Consider the following 17,546-nt stretch of genomic DNA (forward strand, 5'->3'; position numbering starts at 1 on the left):
GAGACTGGGGACAGGGGGGACTGGGGGACAAGGGACAGGGTGGACAGAGGGGACTGGGGGACAGGGGAGAGCGGGACAAGGGACAGGGGGACTGGGGACAGGGGGGACTGGGGGACAAGGGATAGAGGGGACCGGGGTGGGGGGACAGCGGGACAAGGGGGCCAGAGGGGACAAGGGCCAGAGGAACACCGGGACACGGAGCAGGCAGGACACGGAGCCCCTGCTCTGCTGCCGGCCCCGGTCTGGGAGCTCCAGCCCCAAATCCTCGATGGGATGCAGAGACCCACACTACCAATAAACAGTTATGATGTTGGAGAAAAATCACAGAAGACAAAATATTATACTTTATTAAAAATTAGTGTTCTATTTTCTTTTAATGCACTGGTGAAACACTTTAATCAACAGATAATTGATTAATTATCACATTAACTACGTACTTTGTCTGTAAAACTGACCCTTAAAAGTTAGACATGAAAATAAAACAAAGACTGAATCTCTAAGAAAATAACTTGATCCCAGAATGTCAGTTTAAGCAAGATCAGCAATCATAATTGTTATCCTCTGGATATAAAACATCATAGAAATCCAAAAGAATCCTTTACTCTCAATGAACAAATTAAGTGTCAGCCACCCTGTGAGGCAGGGAGGGTCTCACTGGTTCCACTGGATGAGGAGAAGTGACACAGCTGCAGAAAGAGCTGGAACAGGACTCTGCAGCACACCTGCCCCACAGCTGGGGAAGGTGGCTGTTCTGGGCCAAGGATTGTCACAGAACACAGCCTCACCCTGCAAGGCAGGGGCTGCTGGGCAGACCCATCCACTTCAGGTCTATCTCCAGATTTCTGCCTGGAAATGAAAAACCTCGAGAAGAACAAAATCAAAGCAAGCCACAGTAAGCAACACCCATTCAAACACAGCTCGTGGACAGCACAGCCCCTCCAACACCCTCCCTGCCCATCACTAATTTTCTATGTTAACCAAGAAGTGCAAAAGAAAAGTCACTGGAGCGGAACACTGCAGCAGGATAAATGTCTCCTGGTCAAAAAACAAAACGTCAGGGTGCAGGCGAAGCAGTGACTTTGGGCACTGAGCAGAGCAGAGCTGAGCCCCGCAGAGCTCTCTGCTCTGAGCCTGCTGCCCCAGGAACTCGGCCTGGGGCTCCTGCCCAGCAGCCCCGGACACCGAGCCTCCCCCCTGCACAGGGCCCGGGCACTCCCCTTGGGAAACAGCCCGTGGCCTTGGCACAGCGCTGGCACGGCGGCACCCAAAGGCTCCGCTCACCCCCTGCGTCTGCCAGGCCCTGCCTGAATGCACAAAGCCTTGACTAAGTGTAGGAGTGAAGAGCTCTGGCAGCCCTGTAAGAATGACAGCTATTGTGGTTACAGTTCACCCCCTGCAAGTGGGGCAAAAAGGCTCTTTTTCCTCCCAAAGGCTACTCCAAATTCCCGGGCACACCGTTCATGCAGCCACTGGTGATGGTCTGGATGGAAGCCAGCACAAGTCTCAACTTGCAGGCAAACACATATAATTACAAACCTGTATTGTCTTAATCTGGGCTTAATTTGAGCTTAATTTGAGCAGAGATCCTTGGAAAGCTGACTGCAAACCCACCAATGCTGCCTTAGACTGTGTCATCCTGCTCACTGCTGCTTCTGCACTACGCTGGCTGTAAGCTCATCTTTAGAATGTCCAGAACATTCCTGTCACAGTAATGAATAGCCTTCAATTACATAAAGACTGATTAAGGTGAGAATACAAAGCACGTGTTACATCTCAACTCCAGTCCTGGAAATGATCAGAACCTGGTGGGACAGAGACTGGAGCAGGGCACGACTTTGGGCAAGGGAGGTTCAGTGACACAGCATGCAGGAGCAGCTCCAGACAAACAGGAGACCCTACAGTGAAATGAAAAGGGTATCTGCACGTATTTCAAACGTGTGCACAACTGCTGACAGCTCCTACTGACACTCCACATTCCACAAACACCAAGGAGATCCTTGGCACGTGGTAGAAGATTCTCACAGCCCAGATGGTTCTCAAAACTGTTTGCTTCCCAGGTTAATTAATCTAAATTCAAATCACAAATTAATACCACTTGTTGGCTGTGGGAAATAGGGAAAGGAAAACTAAACCAAAACACAGGCTTTTCTCTGCTTCTAACAGTGTAACAACTCACAAGTTGGATCCATTTTGTTAATGGATCCTGTGAGTGCAGAAAGCCTCTGGAGTAGCACATGGATCTGACATTCCCTTTCACACACTCCTTCCCACACCTGTCCTCCCCAGAAAAAATAAAAGCAAATATGACATTTTTCTGCTTATAACTTCATTTAAACACAGTTTTTCAAGGCTATCAGCATCACTTACTTACTCTGTTAACATTCACTATGATAGTAATAAGAAGAAAAATAATATAAATAATTTGCCAAGAAACAGAAGCGCCATGTGTTTTTTAAATGGCATCAGTCTTTGTTACAAGACAGAAAAAGCACAAGATAATAACTTGAAGCTATTAAATGCAGCACAAAGACCCCATCAGTGCAGCCTCTGCTGGTGCCTTCTAATTAAATAGCATCAGTGGAGGGAAAAAAATTTAAAAATCCACATCACACTCTAGCAGAATTAGAGAGAAATACCACAGAAATCTCTGTTGAAACTAAATCTCAACAGCTGTATTTTCCCTGGCACAACAGAATAACCAGCTGGAAAACAAAAACTTACAGAAAGAAACACAAAAGAGGTTGTTAGGATTATTAGATTTCAAGAGGCCTTTCACAAGAAGGCAGGTGCATCCCTGTGCAATGCTGCTTCCTGAATGTGAGGAGAATGAAGTGAATCCTGCCACATGTAGAGGCAAGAAAACCCTGAAAGTCTGTTAGTGTTTTCTTACTAACCCACAACATTTTAGTTTTCAAAAACCTAAATGAGTGCAGATAATCTTTTGCTCCCTCCCCTGCTTCTATTACTCCAAAACCATCTACACCTCAATTCTCCTGACGAACTCCCTGCATTAAGCTGGGATTACTTTCTTTTGCAGTAACTTTATTTAGAACTTACAGGTGGATTTGGCACTGGTCAAAGCAGTCCAGGACTGACCGTTGTGGAATCTGGAGCTCTGTGACCCAGTATGACATGGGAACACAAAGGCAGCTGTGGAATACACCCAAAATATCCCTGGCTCCCAGTGGGCAGCCAGCAGGAATAACCGTGACAGTGGCAAAACTGCTACCTACAGCTAAAACATACAAAGGTTTAAAAATACAACAATGGCTTTTCATACTGAACTTGAAACTGCTTCCAGAAAAATTCCAGATATTTACAAATTTTCAGAGCAGACTTGACTCCCACCTCCTGAAGTGCCCTGTACGATCAGCACCCAGCCAAGCACTCGTAATAAAAGCGATTATTTCAGTTTAAAATCCAGTACAAGCCACCTCTCTCCTGTGCCCAAAGCCTCTCGCAGTTCCATGCTAGAACAGTATTTTCACAGTTGTTTTTCTTCTTCAACTTCTACCCTCTAGAAGAGATTCAGGACACAGAACTTGAATTCACATGTTCTAGCCTTACAAAACACTGTTTAGCCTGTTCTTCTCCAGCCACTGCAATTCTTCCCCCGCTGCTTGAGAAATGTAACATCAAACAGCATGTTTAGGCTACAGGAAGAAAAGAATGTAAAACCAATTCCCCAGATTGCTCTTGTTTATATCAACAGGATTTCACAGTGACAAGCTTCAACCAGGGCAGCAGTGCCACAACCTGCTCAAGTTGGCTTATTTCAGGTTTCTTCCCTCACCATACCCATTTCCCCCTCTCCCAGGATAAGTCATTACCACACATTTACATTTTCAGAGACTTCCATTTTTCACACGGAGAGGCTGATGACTTGATTCTTACCACCTTGGAAGAGCTTGCCCTGGAATCAATGGGTTTTAAAGACACTACCCTGGAACACAGGCCAGTGCAGCTGTTCTGGGGACAGGGCTGGGAGAGCACAGGTGCAGCTGACTGGCCAGCCAAACGTTTCTCCTGGGGGTTATCCCCTGTAGGGCCTGCCAAGGGCAGCCACATTCAAGTTCTCTCTTCAGTATCTTGATTTAATAACTGCAAGTTCCACTGTACAAGGTCCTGACAGGGGAGCTGGCAGGAAAGAGCTTTTCAAACCACCCCACCTCACTCAGGAAGGGCAGTGCTGCTCCCGCAAGGGAGAAACTGGCACATGGTGAGACAGGAAAGAGCAACCACAAACCGAGAACCAGCGTCCCTCGTGTCCCTCCCCAGCAGGAAGAGGGGCCAGCCTGCAGGTAAAGCACAAGGTGCACAACTCACAGCTCAGTCCTCCGAGCCTCGGCCTTTAGCGCTGCTTTGTGCACGCAAATCCCCGCGTGCTCTTCCAGGGGGCCGAGGCGCCCCGCGAGGATGGATGTCCAGGGGATCCCTCCCTGCTGCCCGAGCACAGGGCGCGAGCTGCAGCCCCGCTGCAGGACACGGGACACAGGACACGGCACAGCTAGTGGCCGAGCTGGCGGTCGTCGTAGGTGCTGTATCTCTTGACGTGGATGCGGCGCACGCGGTCGCGCAGCTCGAAGCCCTCGTCGTCCTCGCTGTGCGAGGCCTGGCTGCGGCTGCGGCTCGTGGCCTCCAGCAGCGAGTTGTCCGGCACGCGGGGCGTCTCGTACAGCAACACGTTCAGCGTTTCCTCGTAAATCCGCGCCTCGGGGAATTCAACCTGCAAGAGACAGCGCGGGCCCTGCTCCTCACCCATCCAGGAGAACAGCTGGAACGCACACCCACACGTGAAAAGGTACTGAGCCACGAACCCACACATTATAAAGAGTTTCTGGGAGAGGGCTGCTCCCACCAGGTCACCTTCATCACCTAGTCTTTCAGATTGCTCTAGAAGGCAATACACTATCTCTGATTCTTAACACTGGACCCTGGTAGCCTCAGCTGCACCACTGCAAATTCCAAGTTAACTCCTGAAGTTAGAGAAGCTCTGCAGACTCCTGCAGCTAATCACGACCGTTCCTAAGCCGCAGCGCAGGCTAAAGCTCCAGGGGTGAAGCTCCATTACCTTGGTTTGCTTCTTCTCCGTGGCATAGACGATGGAGGTGCAGCACACCTCGGCCAGCTTGCGGCCCTGCCCGTAGAAGGACCAGCAGCAGATCTCGTCCCCGATGACGTCCTTGATGAACAGCACTCTGCCGTTGAACCGCAGGGACAGCTTGTCAAACAGCTCGATGTTCTTCAGCAAGTTGTCATCAGAGTTACTGAAACACAGCAACAAAAGCAGGCACAGAGCTTTTCAAGCAGCCATCTCTGCCTGTTCCGCTTTCAGCGCTGATCCAACTGCAGAATACAAATAAGTAGTGACTCACTGCCGCATGCTGCCAAGAAAAGAGGGGTAATAGCCCATTTCAGATACAAATACACTGCTCTGACCCCGTGAGCAAACACAGCAGCCTTTAGAGGTCAACCTACACAATTAATAAGGACAGCACAATGTCCCAGACCATTACATCAACTATCCACGCTCGAGATGATCAAACCCCACTTCACTGAAGTTCTCTGGCTGATGACAGCAGAAGTCCAGAGTCGGTGTGTGCTGGAAGGGCCATGTGCTCTGCATCCTGCACACCACAGACACACTGCCAGCACGAATACATTCTTTTAAAAAATAAGTTTTATTGACAGACACGCAGTGTAGGGCCCTAATTACTTTTCAAACAAGATACAGCTGTCAAAACCCAAAACAAACCAAAAGAAGTTAGATCATTGATCATCATCTTCCACTCCCATAGTCAAAAAAGCAACTTTTCCACTAAAGTGAGGGGAAAAAAGAAGGGACATACCTGGTGTAGGAGTATTTATTGTTGCTTCTATTATACAGCAGTTTAACAACAGGCTGTTGGGAGTGAGAGAAAAGAGAAGGTAAGTTCTGTGTTTCAATACAGTCAGCACAAATCCACAGTTGAAAAGAGCAGTTACTTTCATTGATGACTCTATCAGTCTCTCCTCTTCTTTCGGAGAGGTGATAATAGGGATGCTGCAGACAGGTTCATACAAGTCTTTCTTGTCCTGTTTTAATGAAAGAAGAAAGAGAGGAAATAAGAAAGGAATGCTAAAGCTGACACTGCTGCTGCTGCCTCCTCCAGCCCCTCCAGCCATGCTCCCAAACGCTGTGATGCACAGGAAAAGAGCTGGGTTGCTACAGTAACCACACAGCTTACCTTGATCTGCAACCCAGAATCACAGCACAGATTTCTTATCCCCAGAAGGCAGCAGTAATTGAAATATTGGGATGCAGGTGGATGTCCTCAGCTATAGCAAGGACAAGGTCTAGTCATGCTTGGCATAAGTGGGTTTAATAGTCCATCCTTTCTTGAAGAAAAGGACAGAAGGAGTCTGCACTAGTTTTAATCAACTCAAACCACTGCACAGAAGAGCATCAGCCACTGTGAACTGAACACTTGGCAGAACAGGATGTCACCAACACGAGCCAGCCCTCAGGGACAAGAGCAAAACCCAAGTGTGAGCAGGACAGGCCGTGTCCCCAGATCCCTGGGGCAGCACAGGCCGTGTCCCCAGATCCCTGGGACAGGACAGGCCGTGTCCCCAGATCCCTCGGGCAGCAGAGGCTGCATCCCCAGATCCCTCACCACCTCTTTACTAAATCGTGTTTTAAAAATGCCTTGTACACCTCAGATTTGGTGCCATCTCTAAGGCCATGAAATAATCTCTCAAGTTGTCTTAAGTAAATTTTATAAGCAAAGCACCCATTAAATACTTCACAGGATAGTTCTGTTCTTACCTGCAGGGCTGCTTGGCACATGTCCACTAAGCCCTGGATGAGATAGTATTTGGCTTCTGCCATCAACGCTTTGATCTCCTGCCTGTGTTTTGGAAGTGCAATCGTGTCATCTCTGAGATAGTTTAAAATTGTTCCAAAGTGCTTCCCACAACGGTCTATAAGGATCCAGCCTGAAAATAACCAACACATTTCAGTCACCTCAACACAAGCGGCAAGAGAAAGCTCCCTGGAGAGGTTAAACAACACTGAGGTTTCCTGATGCTGCTCAGGACACTTCTCCCATTTCACCCAGTGCAAGTCCCTACTGCCTTTGAGCAAACTGAAGCTGGATCCAGAACAGAACCTGAGAGTGGAGCCCCTCTGGTATTGCCCAGATGCTCCCACTGCTTTCCAGCACCCCCAAAAGCAAAGCCCCAAGCTAAAAACACTCAGCTGCCAGCACAATGCACTGAGATTGCTGCAGGAACCCAGCTGCAGTGCTACACTGTGATGCTGGGCAGTCAGAAACTTCTGAGAGCCAAGGAAGGACCAGAAGAGAGAATTCACCAATGATTGCAACAAATAGATATGGATAAGTTCTGTGGCCTAACAAAGAGGATTTGGCAATTTTCCAAACACATCTGTTGCTGCTGTTTGGAGTTAAAAAGAGAGAGTAATGTTCTGAAGATGCTAAAAGGCAGACCAGCCCAGAAAACTCAGTGTGGGGGAAAAGCTGTTCTAGTCCCCAAACAGGAGCAAAGAACAGGACAGACAGATCAGGAGGAAGCACAGAGGGGATGAAGCACAGGAAACAGTATCAAATGGACAAATTCTTGCAATTTTACAAAATCCCTGAAGTCACATTCCCTAAGGAAACAGGATGTCTGATTGCTGCCAAACAATAGCAGTGTAGGATGCACTCACGCACAAGGCTTAGTACGGTGCCAAACCCTTTCCCATAACGTGGAAGGCAGGAAAAAAGTGTTATTTTAGAATCCAGGTACAGAAAACAACCTAGCAAAGTAAGCTAAACCCCTGCTGGACTCTCCAGCTGGAGCTATCAGAACATGACTCTCATTTTCCATCCAGGCTGAGGCTCTTACACAAAATTGCCTGTTCTGCCCTTTATAATGTATCAGGGATTTAAAATATCCTGTGTCCAGCTGGAGGTGACACACTGCCTGACTGATCCCCAAATGCTGCCATGGCACCACGAGCCACGACTGAAACATGCTGCTCAGGAAAAGGGAAAAAAAAAGACTTTTCAACAAAGCAAGGCAGGCTATTCTGAGCCTCAAAGCTGAAAACTGCATGTCCCTCCTTACGTGCGTGGTTTGAATAATGCCAGTGCTGGATGTGACAGAAATGACAACCCACAGACTGTCTGTTCAGTCTTTACAACACCACCACCAACGTGCTCACCAGCTGCAAGGGCAGGAAAGAGTCCAGTCCTTCCCCGGTTCATTTGAGTAACAAAACCAGGTACTTCTATGAAGCCAAAGGATTGCTAGCACCAACAGGACTTGGCTGCCTAATGCTCCCAGTTATTCTGGCACATATCATCCTCTACATCCTTAACGGAGTACAACCAGCACCAAACCCCAGCTGTTTTACAGAACTGTCAGCGATGAAAGCCATGCCCTTACCTTCCTTGTCGGTGAGCACCTCCATCCTGCCGCTGAACATGGCCTTGAGCATGGTGTCGTGCCTGGTGAGCACCTGCACCGTGGTGTAGTACAGGGAGCCCCCGACGTTGAGCCGCACGTACTTGTTCCCCAGGCTGCTGCCCTTCAGCCCGCCAGCCTTGGCCTTGTGTCCCGCGGCCGGGCACAGGGCGCTGCCCAGGCACGTGTCCCCCGACATGTCCTTCTGGAGGTAGATGACCACCCTGCAGCGCGTGGGCCGGGCCGGCCCCGCCGTGGTGCTGCCGTCACGCCTCAGCGGGCCAGGACAGCCGGGCAGGGGCCGGCATCACCGGCCCCGGCTGCACGGCGGGCACGGCCCGGCCCGCGGCCCCGCTCCGCCCGAGCCCCCCGGGAACGCGGCACGGCCCGGGACAGGCTCCGTCCGCCCGGCCGCGGGGGAAGCGAGCGGACAGGGCCCGGCCCCGCTCCCGGCCCCGGCCCCGCACACCGCCCGGCCTCCCTCTCCCTCTCTCCCTCTCCCTCACACACACTCACCCGCCGCCGCCGCTCGGCCCGGCCCGGCCCGGCCAGCGCCCGGCCCGCCCCGGGAACCCCGGCCCGGAAGAGTTTCCCCGGCTCCCGGCGGGCGCAGCGCTGGCGGAGGCGGGGCCGGGCCGGGCGGTGCCGGAGCAGCCCGGGCCCGGCGGTGCCGGCTGAAGCCCCGTTCCGCTCGGCTCGGCTCGGCTCGGCTCGGCTCGGCGCGGCGCCCCGGCGATGGCGCAGGCGGCGCTGGGCGCGGCGGGGCTGCACTTTGACGAGCTGAACAAGCTGCGGGTGCTGGAGCCCGAGGTGGCGGCGCAGACGGCGCAGCTCCGCGAGCAGTGCCGGGCCTTCGTGGACAGTGAGTGCCGCGCCGGGCCGCGCCGGGCCGGCTCAGGCCTTCTCTCGCCTTCTCTCGCCTTCTCTCGCCCCTTTCATCTCGTTCCGCCCGAATCCTAAAGCGTGCCTGCCTACTGTAAACTCTAAACGTACAGCGGCATCTAAAAACTACACGTCAGAGCAGGAGCATTAGATCTCTTTAGGGAAGCCCTGGGTATCGCTTGACGATTTTTTTCTTTACAGAAACAGCAGAATTTCAGAACATAGTGGGCAGCTTGATTGAGCTCGTTGACCAGCTGGCCAAAGCTGTCGAAAGCGAGAAGATGAAGGTACTGTGCAGTAAATTCCTCGCTTCTGGTGTGCACTGTCCTGTGTGGGGCCTCTCTCCCTCCCTCCCTTTACAGCACAAGCAGCGATTGATTCTCTGTCAGCGTCCTGCTGGCATTCCCCTGCGATTAACTGGGCCTTTTACGTTTGTATTAATGGTAATATTAATCAATAATAATGAATATTACTTTGAACACTGTAACAGTGTAAGCTCACACATGAACCAGTCCTGCTCTCCCTGCTTGTCTGTGTTTCTGCACAGAAACAGAAAGTGTGCTTTTTATCACTCCATCTCGGTAGAACTTGCCCTCCAGAGGCAGGAGAGGCCCCTGGCAGCCTGAGCTTGTCTGGCTCACACAGTTTGTGTGTCCAGAGGAGCCACTGAAGCCCCAGAGGCCGCACCCTGCCCAGCCCCAGTCCCACCAGCATCACCCTCCCTTACTGCTGCCATGGCCGAAATGCCTCACAGTCAACCTGCTGGGGGGGAAAGGGGCTGAAGGAGCTAACCAAAAACCCTCCACACATCCCTGCCCTGAGGAGCCCCACGGCCACTCCGCACACAGATGGGGATGTCGCCCTGCGGAAGAGACACTTCCTAAGGACACAACTACACACATCCTGGCAAAGCACGATTTAGCCATTTTTCAGACAATGATGCAGCCAATGCTGTGTCACACTTCTGAGGCATGAGAAACTCCCCCGACTTCCTGTTGTTGCATCTCCAGCCAACACTGCAAGCACCACACGGCACCGAGGGCCCGGCCCGAACGCTGCTGGAATTCAGCTCCCCCTCAGCTTCCCAAGAGACCCCAACTCTCTCTGAACCCAGCCAAAATGCCCTGGAAGAGCTTCCTGCCTCTCCTTCGGCTGGGGTGTGTGTGCATCCCCCTGAGCGGGGTTTGTTGGCATTGGTTTGACTTTAAACTGGAGACACAAATGTCTCTTCAAATGCCTCAGCACCGAAAAGATGGATCACACAGCTCTATTTTGTGGTAACTCCTTTCATTCAAAACTCTCCTGCGTCTATCCTGGAGCCCCAACCAGTGAACACAGATCTAATTTGAAAAGAAAATAAACAAGACTCCCCACCCCATACACCACTGTCACTGATGCCCTGCCTTGCTTTGAACCCTCAAAACCCCCTTTTTAGAACAGTGGCATGTTTATAACAGCAGGCAGACCGAACCTGTGAGGAGTCAGGAATCCAGCCTGTCCCACCGAGCTCCTCAGAAGAGTTCGCGGTCAGTGCCGTCCCTCCAGGCAGTTTCTCACTGCTCTGACCGAAGAACGAAGCAAACACGAGCAAAGCAGGGCTAAAGCCCCTGCCCAGCCAGCGCAACCCAGGAGCTGTGAGCCTCTGCTGTAAACAGCCACGAGACCTTTAATTACCGCTTTTGACACGAACGAAAACTCCCCACATCCCTTCCCGTCCGCGTGGGAGGCACGGCGGGCTGCGGAACAAAGGCCCCGCGACGGGACCCGCCCCGGCTCCGCACGGCCGGGAGAAGGAGCGACCCGAACGGCTCTGGGGGAGCCGGGGAACCCGAGGGTACCGGGGCACAGCGGAACCCGCCCTTCGCGGCACGGAACCTGCTGAAGTCGATTGCAAAGCAGAGAGAGGCTCAGGAGCAGCAGCTCCAGGCTTTGATAGCTGAGAAAAAGATGCAGCTGGAAAGGTGAGTTTTGTGTTCAGCGTTGTGCAGGCTGGGAAGGCTCAGGGTGGGCACAGGGCTGACTGCCTGTGTGTGGGACCCTTGGCTGGTTCAGACAGCCCCACCTGCATCAGAGGTGTGTCCTGGCCAGAGCACATGGGAACAATGCCACAGGCCTGGAGTTACCTTCAGGGAACCAAAGAAAGTTCATCCCTGAGGACTCCAGGGCTGAACAGAGGCAGCACGGGCCAGGGCAGTGCAGAACTCTGACACCTGCACCAGCCTCGTGTGCGGCTGATAAAGAGCTGCTCTGTGTGACTCACAGGTGACTCACAGGTAGCCCAGCTGCCCACACAGGTAGCCCAGCTCCCCTCCTGACCCACCTCTCACAGGTGGGCTCCTGGACCCTCTGTTTGTCTCGCAGGTACCGGATCGAGTATGAGACTCTCTGCAAAATCGAAGCGGACCAGAACGAATTCATCGACCAGTTCATCTTCCAGAAGTAGAGGATTTTAAGATAAAAACCAACTCACGTGGATACTTGACCATTCCAGAATCTCGAGAATTTCAGAAATATGCAATTTCCACTGTGCAGGAGTGCAGATGGTTGGTACAATGGGGGGCTGTACCTCGGTTTGAGCGTACCATGGCAATAAGAAGGGCTGACAGCTCACAGCTGCACAGGCTGTTCTGGCCTTTGATTTTATACCAGTTTTGTACAATCAGTAGTTCTAATTCAAATTACAGTTGAATTAATGCTACTGGTGCTTTGTTGTGTCGCTTTTTGAAGTCTACAGCTCTTTCATAGATATCAGAAAATAAATTCTTGTTCTCAGACTGTCTGGCTGTACCAGAATTAGTTGCTCCTCCTCTGTTATTTTTCAGTGTAAAGGTTTACACACAAGCAGCAGTATTGGATCTATATCTGCCTATGTTACTTTTTCTATGGAATTATAAAAAAAAAAGACAGAAATGTATGATTTCCAGAATGGACCAATTACAGATTCAAAAAAAAGCATAAACTACATGAGAATTAAGAACTTTGAACTGTTCCTGAGGAATGTCCATTCAGGACTGTGTTAATATGAGAGCTGAATCCTTTTATGGGCACTATTAGGGTTGAAACACCAGACTGATGAGGGAAACCATTCCAAGTGTCAGTGACACCAGGGGTGCACAAACTGTGAACCACAAACACAAGTGTGAACTCAAGCCTCATGTTGGAAGTGCAAATAGATGCATTTTGTGTATGTCTATAGCACTTCAGTATGGAAATGCTGCCCTTTCCAAAGCCTGGGGAAGGCTTCAACTTTCCACAGTGAATAAAGTGTGCCAGCAGTGCCTGAGCAGCTCCATGGTGCCCGTCACCTCACCAGGCTCCAGATGAAAACCAACCCCAACCCCAACTTCTGTCTGTAGTTGTAACTTATGCATGGATTTACTCTGGGAACTCTCCACCATCTCGTGGTCACTGTAAGTTCCTTCAGCCATTCCCTGAAGAAGACTGAATGCAGTTTAATGCGTTTAGTTATTTATTTCCATACCAGAAATGATTTTAGGGAAGAAAGAAATTTCCAACTCCTTGGTTACAATTCCCAAAGTACTTCAGAATCCTCTGGGCAGTACTCCTGGTTGTCAAGGGTAACTTTAAGCATTCATGAATCCAGATTTTGGCACATTTATCATTGATCAGACATTTATAATTAATCAAAGTGAAGCAGAGCAAAGGCAGTGGAAATTTTAAAGGAAGGGGCAAGGAAGTTAAGAATCATGATATGATTTGAAATGCTTCAAAAGAACAGCTTTGCAAATCTGTGTTTAATGGGCTGGGGATTCTTGAATATGTGGTTGGAAGACAGATTTCCTACTTGAGTGGTTTCCAAACAGTCATCTTGGGAAAAGGGACCTTGGAAGAACAGTATCAGCTGCAGAGTGTGAGTGAGTGTGTGTGTGTCTGTCCCCTCACAGTTACACATCAAAGGCTTAAATTTCCTGGGAGACAGGCCTTGCACAGACCTGACCCCAGGCCCCTGCCAGAGCTGTGTGTGGTCGAAGCAGGGCTGTGCACTCCAACCAATTCCAATTTTTCCTTGCAGCAGCCAGTGCTCTGGGAAGAGCCGCTGCAGCCAGCACGAGGGAGACGTTTGTCACAGAGGACTCCGCCAGCGCAGGGTCGGAACCAAATGCAGCACAGGCGTGGTGTGTCCGACCTCCAGAGCCGGCTACTTCCTTTTCCTCTTCTCCACGTGTTTGTAGTGGGGGTTGCAGAGCATGGTGAACAGCAGCAGCAGTGGGATCAGCAGGTACGGCAGGTAGATGGAGAGCAGCACCAGGCGCTCGCGCAGCGTCTGAGGGCCCGCGTGCTCCGACCTGGAGAAGTCGTGGAACAGGATGTGGGCCAGGATGGCAAACAGAGTGGTGGCCACGTGGGTGGAGTAGATAATGGCAGGAGTCCTGATCCATCTGCAGCCACCTGCACAGAAGCAAAAAGGAAACAATATTTAAGTGTTTTGAAACAACCAGAATTCTGAGTGACAGGACACTGACTGCTGCCCCTCTGCCAGGCTTAGCCATCACTCAGATGGAATAGGGAGCAGAAAAAACCCTCAGTAACAGTAGGAATCAAGGAAATTTCTCTCCCCAATGGCAATTTAGAACAAAGGGGTGATCCTGAAAGTTCTAAAGTAACAAAATGAGTACACAGGCTTGACCCAGACCTTTAGCTGCCCTGGAAATTAGCCAGATGTCAAAAGCTGATGGTGGTTCCACAAATGGCTGCACCTGACAAGGGCCTGTAGGTTTTGTTTCTGACTAACTTTATTCCGTGCTACTTTCTCAGGTAGAACACTCGTGTGGGCCCTGGCAGCCCAGCCCTCGGCAGCACCTCCCTCAAACCCCCTAATCATGACACAGAAACCTTCTCTGCTGCACAGCAGCAGCTGTCCTGCAAAAATGCCCCCAGGACATGCCCTCAGTCACCCTGGTCTCCCCCCACCTTTCAGGAAGGCGTAGGCAGCGATGGGGAAGAAGGGCAGCTGGAGAAAGGCTTCGCAGTAGATGAACGCCTTGAACCACTCAGGGGGCTGCAGCATCAGGGGGTCCCTGAAGGCAGTTGCATACTGCTGCAGCAGGTCTGTCAGCTGAAAAAACCCAAAACAACAGTCAGTCACCGAGCATCCGCCAGAGCAGGGCACAGCTCGTGGCTCTCCGTGGGATGAAGCCAGCAGGGTGTGAGCCCCTGGTCCTTCCCGGGGCTGCTGCAGGGGCACAGCTCAGCACCAGGATCCGGGCTCGGGCAGTTGCAATTGGTTTCTGACAGAAATGTCAACTCCAGCACGGCTTTACGTTGGACTTTGAACAGAGAGATATGCATTGAGATCTGCTGGTTAACTATTAATTGGAAATGGTTCCTATACTGGAGTAATCCTACAGGCAGCTCCGATGGCAAAAACCAAATCACCAGTTGTAAAGCCCAAACAGGAGGTGACAGCTCACCACACCCTGATGATGAGGGCTGAACTAATTATCTGCCATACAACTGTTATTTTAATTGATTTCGTGATGTTCATTGTCTTCTATGATTTTGTTCAAAACCCAGCAAACCCGAGATTTTTACGAATCAAATCGTAAATTTGGCATGCCTGCTCCTGCAGCGGCAACATTCCCTGTAGCATTTTTGGCAGGAATTTGAGGAAAACCCGGGATCGGAGAATGCCCGGGGCCGCAGGAGCCACGTCCGGGGCACGTGGCGCCGGCCCCGCGCTGCCGCAGCCGCCGGCCCGGGGGCGACAGCGGGACAGCGAGGCCATTCCAGGAAAGGATGTCCTGGGGCAGCTGTGGAACATCCCCACCGCCCGTTCCCGGCGGCAGCAGTGACCCGCACCAGTTCCCCGGGGGCCTCGGTGGGACGGGGACACGGAGCGGCCGCGACATCCCCGCCACAGCTCCGGCAGCAGCGGCAGCCACAGCCGCGGGACGCGCGGGTGGAGCATCCCCCTGCCATTCCCATTCCCTCTCCCGTTCCCGCTCCTCCCCAGTGAATGACCCGGCTGTGACTCATCCCGTGGGCCCCAGCACCGCTTCGCTCCCAGACTCTCTTTCACGCGTTCGCTGCAGTTTCTCTCCCCCCCGCGGTGTCCCCACACACGAGATCCGGCGAAGGCCGCCCCCGGCCCCGCCAAACCGGCGGATGCCCCGCACGCATTCGCGGAACGAGCCCCGGCCCGAGCCCCGGCCCCACTCACGGCCCGCGGCGCGATCCCGGCGGGCAGCAGCGGCTGGAGGTCGATGAGCGCCGTGATCGGGATGTGCGAGAGGAAATAGAGGGCGAAGAGCCGCTCCCGCCAGCGCGGAGCCGCCGCCATCGCCGCGCCCGGCCCCGCCCCCCGCGCTGGCCCCGCCCGGCAAAGGGGTGATCCTGAAAGTTCTAAAGTAACAAAATGAGTACACAGGCTTGACCCAGACCTTTAGCTGCCCTGGAAATTAGCCAGATGTCAAAAGCTGATGGTGGTTCCACAAATGGCTGCACCTGACAAGGGCCTGTAGGTTTTGTTTCTGACTAACTTTATTCCGTGCTACTTTCTCAGGTAGAACACTCGTGTGGGCCCTGGCAGCCCAGCCCTCGGCAGCACCTCCCTCAAACCCCCTAATCATGACACAGAAACCTTCTCTGCTGCACAGCAGCAGCTGTCCTGCAAAAATGCCCCCAGGACATGCCCTCAGTCACCCTGGTCTCCCCCCACCTTTCAGGAAGGCGTAGGCAGCGATGGGGAAGAAGGGCAGCTGGAGAAAGGCTTCGCAGTAGATGAACGCCTTGAACCACTCAGGGGGCTGCAGCATCAGGGGGTCCCTGAAGGCAGTTGCATACTGCTGCAGCAGGTCTGTCAGCTGAAAAAACCCAAAACAACAGTCAGTCACCGAGCATCCGCCAGAGCAGGGCACAGCTCGTGGCTCTCCGTGGGATGAAGCCAGCAGGGTGTGAGCCCCTGGTCCTTCCCGGGGCTGCTGCAGGGGCACAGCTCAGCACCAGGATCTGGGCTCGGGCAGTTGCAATTGGTTTCTGACAGAAATGTCAACTCCAGCACGGCTTTACGTTGGACTTTGAACAGAGAGATATGCATTGAGATCTGCTGGTTAACTATTAATTGGAAATGGTTCCTATACTGGAGTAATCCTACAGGCAGCTCCGATGGCAAAAACCAAATCACCAGTTGTAAAGCCCAAACAGGAGGTGACAGCTCACCACACCCTGATGATGAGGGCTGAACTAATTATCTGCCATACAACTGTTATTTTAATTGATTTCGTGATGTTCATTGTCTTCTATGATTTTGTTCAAAACCCAGCAAACCCGAGATTTTTACGAATCAAATCGTAAATTTGGCATGCCTGCTCCTGCAGCGGCAACATTCCCTGTAGCATTTTTGGCAGGAATTTGAGGAAAACCCGGGATCGGAGAATGCCCGGGGCCGCAGGAGCCACGTCCGGGGCACGTGGCGCCGGCCCCGCGCTGCCGCAGCCGCCGGCCCGGGGGCGACAGCGGGACAGCGAGGCCATTCCAGGAAAGGATGTCCTGGGGCAGCTGTGGAACATCCCCACCGCCCGTTCCCGGCGGCAGCAGTGACCCGCAGCAGTTCCCCGGGGGCCTCGGTGGGACGGGGACACGGAGCGGCCGCGACATCCCCGCCACAGCTCCGGCAGCAGCGGCAGCCACAGCCGCGGGACGCGCGGGTGGAGCATCCCCCTGCCATTCCCATTCCCCCTGCCATTCCCATTCCCATTCCCCCTGCCATTCCATCCCCCCTGCCATTCCCATTCCCATTCCCCCTGCCATTCCCATTCCCTCTCCATTCCCATTCCCATTCCCCCTGCCATTCCCATTCCCTCTCCCGTTCCCGCTCCTCCCCAGTGAATGACCCGGCTGTGACTCATCCCGTGGGCCCCAGCACCGCTTCGCTCCCAGACTCTCTTTCACGCGTTCGCTGCAGTTTCTCTCCCCCCCGCGGTGTCCCCACACACGAGATCCGGCGAAGGCCGCCCCCGGCCCCGCCAAACCGGCGGACGCCCCGCACGCATTCGCGGAACGAGCCCCGGCCCCACTCACGGCCCGCGGCGCGATCCCGGCGGGCAGCAGCGGCTGGAGGTCGATGAGCGCCGTGATCGGGATGTGCGAGAGGAAATAGAGGGCGAAGAGCCGCTCCCGCCAGCGCGGAGCCGCCGCCATCGCCGCGCCCGGCCCCGCCCCCCGCGCTGGCCCCGCCCGGCGCCGGCCACGTC

At 52.9% G+C, this 17,546-nt stretch overlaps 4 protein-coding genes across 4 annotated transcripts; 1 reads left to right on the plus strand and 3 right to left on the minus strand.

Annotated features, from left to right (window-relative positions):
* Window positions 1-321: 321 nt before the first annotated feature.
* On the minus strand, window positions 322-8,759 carry TNFAIP1 (TNF alpha induced protein 1). Its single transcript, XM_041482576.1, has 6 exons — window positions 8,434-8,759; window positions 6,809-6,978; window positions 5,986-6,075; window positions 5,850-5,902; window positions 5,072-5,267; window positions 322-4,726 (listed from the first exon to the last, which is right to left on the minus strand). The coding sequence occupies exons 1-6, from the start codon at window positions 8,648-8,650 to the stop codon at window positions 4,508-4,510; spliced, it is 945 nt and encodes a 314-aa protein (XP_041338510.1). The 5' UTR covers window positions 8,651-8,759; the 3' UTR covers window positions 322-4,507.
* A 324-nt stretch (window positions 8,760-9,083) lies between these two features.
* Window positions 9,084-12,105, plus strand: IFT20 (intraflagellar transport 20). Its single transcript, XM_041482578.1, has 4 exons — window positions 9,084-9,313; window positions 9,535-9,621; window positions 11,192-11,294; window positions 11,695-12,105. Exons 1-4 carry the CDS (start codon window positions 9,187-9,189, stop codon window positions 11,774-11,776), a joined length of 399 nt encoding a protein of 132 aa, XP_041338512.1. The 5' UTR covers window positions 9,084-9,186; the 3' UTR covers window positions 11,777-12,105.
* Window positions 12,106-12,789: 684 nt separating this feature from the next.
* Window positions 12,790-15,653, minus strand: TMEM97 (transmembrane protein 97). The gene is made up of 3 exons (XM_041482888.1): window positions 15,515-15,653; window positions 14,266-14,410; window positions 12,790-13,743 (listed from the first exon to the last, which is right to left on the minus strand). Exons 1-3 carry the CDS (start codon window positions 15,632-15,634, stop codon window positions 13,493-13,495), a joined length of 516 nt encoding a protein of 171 aa, XP_041338822.1. The 5' UTR covers window positions 15,635-15,653; the 3' UTR covers window positions 12,790-13,492.
* A 39-nt stretch (window positions 15,654-15,692) lies between these two features.
* LOC121361699 (sigma intracellular receptor 2-like) lies at window positions 15,693-17,521 on the minus strand. Its single transcript, XM_041482666.1, has 2 exons — window positions 17,374-17,521; window positions 15,693-16,157 (listed from the first exon to the last, which is right to left on the minus strand). The coding sequence occupies exons 1-2, from the start codon at window positions 17,491-17,493 to the stop codon at window positions 15,993-15,995; spliced, it is 285 nt and encodes a 94-aa protein (XP_041338600.1). The 5' UTR covers window positions 17,494-17,521; the 3' UTR covers window positions 15,693-15,992.
* Between the last annotated feature and the right edge of the window lie 25 nt (window positions 17,522-17,546).

Source organism: Pyrgilauda ruficollis, unplaced genomic scaffold (assembly GCF_017590135.1).
Source record: "Pyrgilauda ruficollis isolate IOZ18807 unplaced genomic scaffold, ASM1759013v1 scaffold59, whole genome shotgun sequence".
Taxonomy (NCBI): domain Eukaryota; kingdom Metazoa; phylum Chordata; class Aves; order Passeriformes; family Passeridae; genus Pyrgilauda; species Pyrgilauda ruficollis.

Excerpts from the sequence above, each read along its gene's own strand:
- IFT20 (XM_041482578.1), top strand. The coding sequence starts at position 9,187 with ATGGCGCAGGCGGCGCTGGGCGCGGCGGGGCTGCACTTTGACGAGCTG. Across the intron at positions 9,622-11,191 it reads CGAAAGCGAGAAGATGAAGG|CCTTCGCGGCACGGAACCTG; the intron begins TACTGTGCAGTA and ends AGCGGAACCCGC. Across the intron at positions 11,295-11,694 it reads AAAAAGATGCAGCTGGAAAG|GTACCGGATCGAGTATGAGA; the intron begins GTGAGTTTTGTG and ends TTTGTCTCGCAG.
- LOC121361699 (XM_041482666.1), bottom strand. The coding sequence starts at position 17,493 with ATGGCGGCGGCTCCGCGCTGGCGGGAGCGGCTCTTCGCCCTCTATTTC. Across the intron at positions 16,158-17,373 it reads CCGGGATCGCGCCGCGGGCC|CTGACAGACCTGCTGCAGCA; the intron begins GTGAGTGGGGCC and ends GGGTTTTTTCAG.
- TMEM97 (XM_041482888.1), bottom strand. The coding sequence starts at position 15,634 with ATGGCGGCGGCTCCGCGCTGGCGGGAGCGGCTCTTCGCCCTCTATTTC. Across the intron at positions 14,411-15,514 it reads CCGGGATCGCGCCGCGGGCC|CTGACAGACCTGCTGCAGCA; the intron begins GTGAGTGGGGCC and ends GGGTTTTTTCAG. Across the intron at positions 13,744-14,265 it reads TGCCTACGCCTTCCTGAAAG|GTGGCTGCAGATGGATCAGG; the intron begins GTGGGGGGAGAC and ends GCTTCTGTGCAG.
- TNFAIP1 (XM_041482576.1), bottom strand. The coding sequence starts at position 8,650 with ATGTCGGGGGACACGTGCCTGGGCAGCGCCCTGTGCCCGGCCGCGGGA. Across the intron at positions 6,979-8,433 it reads GGTGCTCACCGACAAGGAAG|GCTGGATCCTTATAGACCGT; the intron begins GTAAGGGCATGG and ends GGTTATTTTCAG. Across the intron at positions 5,268-5,849 it reads AATAAATACTCCTACACCAG|TAACTCTGATGACAACTTGC; the intron begins GTATGTCCCTTC and ends GCTGTGTTTCAG.